Consider the following 7697-nt stretch of genomic DNA (forward strand, 5'->3'; position numbering starts at 1 on the left):
TGTGGTTGAAAGTATTTGTGGTTGAAAGTATTAACGGTAGATACGGATTAAAATGAATTAGTAATAGATTTTTCATCTAAATAGCATTAGTAGTGACGAATACAAATTTATAAATAATATAGATAATGAATGATATTTTTTGGCAATTTCATTGTTATCCTTCCTTCCCATTTTTATGGATAGTTAAAGGTGAGCATTCGGTTCGAATTGAATTGAATTGAATCAAATCCAATTAAATTATAAAAATTGAATTTTAAATTTTAGAAACCAAACCGAACTGAAATGAGTAAAAAATTGAATCGAATCGAATCGCTTTATTTTGATTTGATTCGATTTAAATCAATCGATTTTGATTTTTGATTATTTTTTAATTTAGACTTAATTTTTAAGTTATTTTGTCTAATTTTAACTTTAGTTTAAACTTAATAACTACTACTCAATGAAATTAAATAATTAATATATATATATATATAATTAAATATAATTCATAAATTTCTCATAAAAATAAATCAATTTAAAAATTGATTCGATTCGATTTGAATATATAAATTATTATTCGATTCGATTTAACTGATTTTTTTCTCTTTAAAATCAAACTAAACTGAAATAATTGAAATTTTTATAATATAAAATCAAATCAAACTGATTAAATTTTAAAATCAAATCAATTAAACTCAATTAACTCAATTTGATTCAATTTTTTAATTATAACTGAATTCTGCTCGGCCCAGATAGATCAGCCCATATAGATATTAATGTGTACATTGTCGCGACTGTTTATGACCCGTGAGACAATTGCAAGCTCCCGCCCGGACTCCCGTAGACCGTTACGTAGCCAATTGTATATATATCTATATATAGGGCCCTATGGTCGACTGTGTGAGAATCCCTGGATCCGAAATTCAGAAATACGGAGAGAAAAAGCAGGGTAGCCACCACCAGCGACAATGGAGGGAGAGGAGTCGAGTGAAGCTTCAGAGGCAGTGATCGAAACCCTAAGAACCAGGGGTTGGAGTATAGGGGACATCGACCAAGTAAAAGCCTTAATCTTTATACAATCAGCTCTTTCAGATGATCAGGAAACGTCTGCAGTGGCGGATTCCGTTGAATCAGAGTTGCTCAACATGGACCTTAAATCCATCGGAGCAAAGTCCCTACCCGACTCCAATCTCATTCGTAAAACCTCTCATCTACTAGGCCCCAAAGTTCTTCAGGTAATTGCTTCTTCTACATTCAAATTTCTTTCCCAGTCTCTGTTTGGTTACTGGGAATTTGCAAAATAAAGTGCGTTAGGATATGTAAAATTTTATACTTCTATTGCTCTTCAAATTTTGTGCTGAATTTTTTTTCCCGTCCTTTGTCCGATAGATATCTTCTGTGCGAGACATATCTATAAGTAGCATAGAGGGATTTTCAGATTCCGGTCACCGGCGCCTTCTAAGATTGAGACTCACTGATGGGCACAACGAGATAACAGCGATAGAGTACTCTCATATACCGTCTATTCCTAATGATGTTGTTCCTGGTACTAAGGTATTATTAGCCTCGTTGGGTTGGCACTTTTGTTACTGCAAATTTATGATTTTTTTTTTTTTCAAAAATCCTCTTACCAATTGATAGTTGTAGGAAGATAGGCTATTTGTGTTGAACCTATGTATGCTTTGAAAAGGAAATTTGATCATCTGCTGAAATTGTATATATGTGGTAATTTGTTATTTTCTTGGGAGGATGTTTTTATATGCCCATTCTTATATTAACTCCCTTTTTCTTTACATAATACGCATGCGTCGTTGTAGCCTTCAACCCTAAATTGTAATTTCTTACAACAAAATTATAATATTTTGGTAAAACATGACATTTCTGCTTTGCAGGTTCGACTGGAAAATAAAACTCCTATACATAGTGGTATACTATGCTTGAACCCTAAAGATATAACTGTAATAGGAGGTGTTGTTCCATCACTTTATGAAGAATGGCAACTGAACCAAAAATATTCTGGTTTCTCCCGTTCATTGATGAGATTATCAGAGGAAACTGATAGCGGTGGTCCTCCTCCATTTGAGAAGTTGCAAATTGTGGCACCATTTCATCGGTCTTCTAAGCAAGGCAAACCTGCTGGTTAGAGTTTCAAAGTTTTTAATTATATCATTGATGTGTAGTAGAGTACTATTATATTTGTGTCCACTAGGATTTTTTTTCTAGTGCTATTGAGGGCCTTTACCTTCAAAAAACGTGGTTGGGTAGCATTCAGTGCTAGAGATATTCATATTTGGAACAAAGTTTGGTTGGTTGATGGAAAAGCTGGAGCTAGTAAGTTTTGTTAGATGGCATCTGCCGCATCAATGTGAATAAAATAACTTCAAAACAATGAAAAATATTAGTGCAATGGGGCATGGGCATATAGATTCATTATTGATCTTAGGACAAGGGAAAATAGGGAAATCATTTTCATTCACTTTACATTTTAAGTTTATTTTCTAATATTATTGTTGATGATTGTATTTTTGGCAGTGCTTCAATCAAGCAATGTTCAAAATCAAGCTACTGCTCAAAAACATCTACAGAGTACAAGTCACCCAAATCAGTATTCTAGAGCACAAAAATATAGGGGGAAGGATAAAGAAGAAGAGCCACAGGTTCTCATTCTTGACAAAAAAATTGGTACCAATCTCTCTGTTATTGTATGATTTATGGCTGTGTGCTCGTATTACATAATTGTTGACTTGCAATGATTTTGGCTTTTGCAAGATATCCAAGTAAACTTTTAAAAGCTGCTTTACTTCATGCCTTGGTATATTGCTTTATGTGTAGAGTTTGTTTGTGTTGCATAAATGAAAAGCAAGAAAGTTTGTCTAAAGGTTTCTTTCTTCTCACTTTGTGAATGTTAGGTTGTTCATGGAGTGTTTTCCTTTTGACAAGATTTTTTTCTTCTTTATTTTTTCTTTTAATTTTTTGCTTTTTAACTCAGAGAATTGATAGTCTAGAATGATCATAGGACAAGGATTTCATTATACTTCAAGTCTTAAACACTTTGTTTTTAACAGAAAACCTGTCATAATAGTTCTATTGCAGAATCACTATGTTAGAGATCTTGCTAGTTTACATTCCAATATTGTTTTATAACTTTGTTTGATCTCATTTTGGCAACCTTTTGGCACAAATGAGCTGCATATGTCAGTCATGGATAAGGAAACTTGCTCTCTGTGAGTGTCCATCGAAAAATCCTGCCAGGAATATCCATTCAATCATTTTGAAATTGTATTAACCTTAAAGAAAGATAATTTTGCAAGCATTTGCCTTTATAAAGAAATAGAAGATTGCTATTTATTTTTATAATGAACTTGTCATTCTGTCAAGATGATCTGCTGCATAGGCAAGATTATCTATGCATATGCCTGTGTTTGTGTACATGCACATATGGTATGTGGGTCAAATAGTGTTAAGCATCAAGTGCAAGTACACATATTTGTCTCGCAAAGATTTGCGTCATGATAAATGCTGAAGATTATGACTGTATCTGGATGACCAGCCCAGGACCTTGCTTATGTGGGACAAACACTGGTTAATGGCATCTCTCCTTTGAGCGCAAGTGTCATACATTGCGTGCCCTACATGTTTACTGGATAATATATACTGGAATGAAATTACTCATTTCTTGCTTGCAGATTACTCTGAGTCTACATCTAAGAGCAGTGTGCCTACCACTGTGGAAACAGCTGGAAATACTGAAATTAGGTTGATAGATGCACAGCAGAATGCAGATTACCTTGATGATAAGGTGACAGCTGCTTCCCTTGCACAAAGTATTGAACAGAAGCCAAGTAACTCTGAAACGAGACTGAAGGAAGGTGTGAGCTCGCTGCTCTTGTATTTACAATTTTTTATCTCTTAAATGTTGTCTTATGATACTATGATGTGTCTGGAGATTTCATGGTTCAGTATCATTTTCATAATCGTAGCAAATGACCACCTATAAACAAAGGAATGCATTTTGAAATTTGTATTGAGAAAGAGGAAAAAGGATATGGAGTGGAGGACAGGGAACAGTGGGAAAACCCCATGCATCTAATACGCGCAGACCACTGAAAATTTTGAATTGCATAATTGTGTTTAAAATTTAAAAAATAGAGAGAGAGAGAGAGAGAGAGAGAGATTTCTATGGAGTATGGAATCTGATCAAGTCTGTGCAATGGCAGTAAATACATTCATTGCTTATTGTTCAAATCCCCTCCTTTTTTTAGATATTTCTTCAGCTTCAAGTTTGTTTCTTATGTACTATCATTTGTATTTTTGCAGTAGCTGAATCTGTTCCTGTACAAAATCAAGCTGCGGCCCTTAAACTCCTCCAGAAAATGAGTAGCTCAAATCAAGGGCATAGGCATTCTAGAGGTCGGAAACATAAAGGGAAGGGTAAACAAGAGGAGCATCAGGTTTACACTCTAGATGAATGGGAAAACAGGAAAGTTGGGGCGGATCCTACATTGAAAAATAACCTTCCAGATGCCAGTGCTGATGAGGACGTTGCATGGCAGCTTCAAAACCAACTTGATGTGGAAGATTCTCATGTTAGCATCCTTGCATTTTCTAGTGTTACTACTGGCGGTGTTATTGAGGTTCTTATTTGATCTAAATTCCTTCCTTTTCAGGTACAAATGGGAATGCATCACGTGGCGGCTGACATTAGAATGAGCATGTTTAATTATGAAAGAGATTCTTATAGTGTTCGTGGAATGGAACATGGAGGAGAAGGATGGGGAAAGGGAAGAGGAAGGGGAAGGGGGAGAGGGAGGGGAAGGGGAAGGGGAAGATCTCATTAAATATAGTTTAACCTCGTTTATTATGTTTATTTACCATTTTGGTGCTTCAAATTTGCGAATCTATGTAGGAATTTTCTCTTTGGCCTAGTTGCACTTGCCGCTTGGGTGGTTGAAAAATAGAATACAGAATATGGTTTCCATGACCTTTTGATCTGTAATTTGTTATGCCACAAGTACTGGTTTGTTGGTAAAGAACAGAAAAAGAAAGGAGTGTAGAAAAAGGGGGAGAGTCGAATCAAAATGGCAAATCCATTTTAATGGAGTGAGTGCATTTGAAGAAGCTTAATGATGTGAGCTTTATGCTGATGTTCATTCCTTCTTCGTCGGCTTGAAAGTTGTCATTTTGCTTCGGGCATTATGTCAATTATTATTTTTTTTAATAACATAATATAATACATATTTTTTAATTATATTATAAAATTTGTTAATAAAGTTTTTAGTTAATTATAATTTTATTTCAAGTTTTAATAAATAAGTTGATTAATTAATTTTTTATATTATTTTTAATTAGTTAACATATATCAATAAATTGATAAACAAAGATACTACGTAAATTATTATTAAAATTTTTATTCTTTAAATTTAAGAAATGTTTTAAAAAATAAATTTTAAAATTTTATAAATAATTTTTTAATATATATAATTTTAAAATAATAATTCACCCTTATTTTAGTATAGTAAAAAATTTAATTAAAAAACTTTTGAATTTTACAGATATATGATATGATTAGTGTTATAATATTTAAAATTGTAAACTTAAGTATTTTAAAATTTTTAAAAGATTTAGTAAAAGTAAATTAGATAAATATTATTTTTTGTACGAGGTAAGTTTAAGTGATTAAAATATAAAATCATATATATATATATATAAAAGACTTGCCATATGTTAAATTTTTAAAATCTCTTATTAAATTAGATAGCATAATCTTTGTAACAACCCTAATTCGAATTGTTATCAGTGCTAGAGCACTGAGTAGTATAAAGTCACCAAAACCTATAATAAATCTTATCATAAATCTTAAAACTCTTTTATAATATAGCCTTATAAATGTATTGCGTGAAACCTAGTAATACTCTATTCATAAAATATTGCTTCATTTATCATCCCCAAATTTAATAATAGATTTCACTTTCATTTCATCTAACTTATTTCACAAGGGCTTGAACATGGCTAATCATCATATTCATATACATTCTTTTCTTTTACGGCTGGAATGTGTAAATGGGTCTTTCCATTTTCTTATACTTTGTGATCACGTGAGTAAAATAATAATATACTTTATTATAAAACAATAATATCTTTAATATAATCTCGTTACAAAATATAGTAGTAAGTACAATGCCAATGTCACACCTTACTCCTGCATAAGGTATAATATGATCCCGTAGTTTACCTAATGAATTACTGAATTTTACCTACTGATAACTCAATAAATACACTACAAGGAATTTTAAACAAATTCAATTCATTTTAAAATTGTAAAGTAATATTAAAGCATTATTTAAAAACCTTTAGTTGAAGTTTATGTCATAAACAAATATTTTTGTAATTATGATTTTTCGCAAATTTTATAAAAATTTTAGCAGAGTGTCGTCTATAATTGGGAAAAATAGTTCTTCTAACACTTATAAAAAAATACTCCCAATAAATTTATTTCAATCCCAACTCCAATATAATCTCATTTCAACATAATTCAACACAATCTCAAAACAGTTTAGTAAAACTCATCATCATTTCATTTAACTTAATTTACATAAATAAGTCTCAATTTACAAAAAGAAAATCAAAAATAATATTATTACAGACTTTAATATATAACTGCTCAATTAATTACATAGATACATGTGAACAAAATAATATTTACATCAACTAATTTACAAGGGTATAAAGTAATACCTGTACAAAAATTTTCAATGAAGCTTCCCTGACAAACTTAGCAGCTCACTCTGCTACTTTATCTTTTCCATTATCTGCGACAGCAAATAAAAGTTATCGCTAAGTAATTTTTACTTAGTGGTGCACAATAAAAATTTAAAGATGTTAAATATCAGAACATACATTAATAAGCACAAATTTAAATCATTTCACAATGATAATTCATGGGATTGAAGTCAACTTTTATAATACCATTTTGTTAAATAATTTATAAATCACAGTGTTGCTAATCCATATACAATTTAGGTCATGACACAAAATTTCTGATCAATACCTTGTTGTACACCACGACAAAATAATCTCAACCCCACTAATCGAAATCAATGAGGGAGGTGGCTAACTAGCTATATGAGCACTCATCCGATCTCAACATCAACTGACAAGCCAGAGAGGGAGGAAAATAGTCTATCTCTATCCCGTAAATGGAGGAGGAATACAGTGATACTGTCATGCTAAGTGTAAATCCAAAATCAATTCAAAATTAAGTTATTCAAACATTTCATTCAAACATTAAGCAAATTTTCATTTCGAATTTCAATTCACATTTAGGCAACACAGCATTTCTCGAAACCCATAATTAATACAAATAGTTCACAATGCATATCTAACAAGTTTTCAAATAGAAAATAATAAATCAAAATTTATTGTGCACAAACCTCGTATGAGTCGCCTCTAGGTCTTGACTCACGTTATCATTATCTTTTCTAGTTCTTTTCTCACTGAAATACACAATTCAAAGTATTTCAGTATTCATTCAACTCATTTCTAACAAGTAATCCAATAATTAAATTTTATAGACTTAAATTATCCCATAAAATTGAGTCTTTTGTACTTAGTGTAATTATGGTTACTATTTATTTGACCTTTTAGTCAAACTATTGACTTTTTCATACTTACTAGGTATGTTAATTCTAATTACACCCACATACCACATTTTGGGTTCT

At 31.5% G+C, this 7697-nt stretch overlaps 1 protein-coding gene across 1 annotated transcript; it reads left to right on the forward strand.

The window, feature by feature from the left end:
- The first annotated feature begins 859 nt into the window (after positions 1-859).
- Positions 860-5103, forward strand: LOC110655147 (uncharacterized). The gene is made up of 7 exons (XM_021811340.2): positions 860-1214; positions 1369-1533; positions 1872-2118; positions 2512-2661; positions 3666-3848; positions 4297-4565; positions 4647-5103. Exons 1-7 carry the CDS (start codon positions 948-950, stop codon positions 4815-4817), a joined length of 1452 nt encoding a protein of 483 aa, XP_021667032.2. The 5' UTR covers positions 860-947; the 3' UTR covers positions 4818-5103.
- The last annotated feature ends 2594 nt before the right edge of the window (positions 5104-7697 follow it).

This window comes from Hevea brasiliensis, chromosome 4 (assembly GCF_030052815.1).
Source record: "Hevea brasiliensis isolate MT/VB/25A 57/8 chromosome 4, ASM3005281v1, whole genome shotgun sequence".
In the NCBI taxonomy this organism is placed as follows: Eukaryota; Viridiplantae; Streptophyta; class Magnoliopsida; order Malpighiales; family Euphorbiaceae; genus Hevea; species Hevea brasiliensis.

Coding starts and splice junctions, on each gene's coding strand:
- LOC110655147 (XM_021811340.2), top strand. CDS start 948: ATGGAGGGAGAGGAGTCGAGTGAAGCTTCAGAGGCAGTGATCGAAACC. Junction 1,534..1,871: donor ATGTTGTTCCTGGTACTAAG/GTATTATTAGCC, acceptor TCTGCTTTGCAG/GTTCGACTGGAAAATAAAAC. Junction 2,119..2,511: donor TAAGCAAGGCAAACCTGCTG/GTTAGAGTTTCA, acceptor TATTTTTGGCAG/TGCTTCAATCAAGCAATGTT.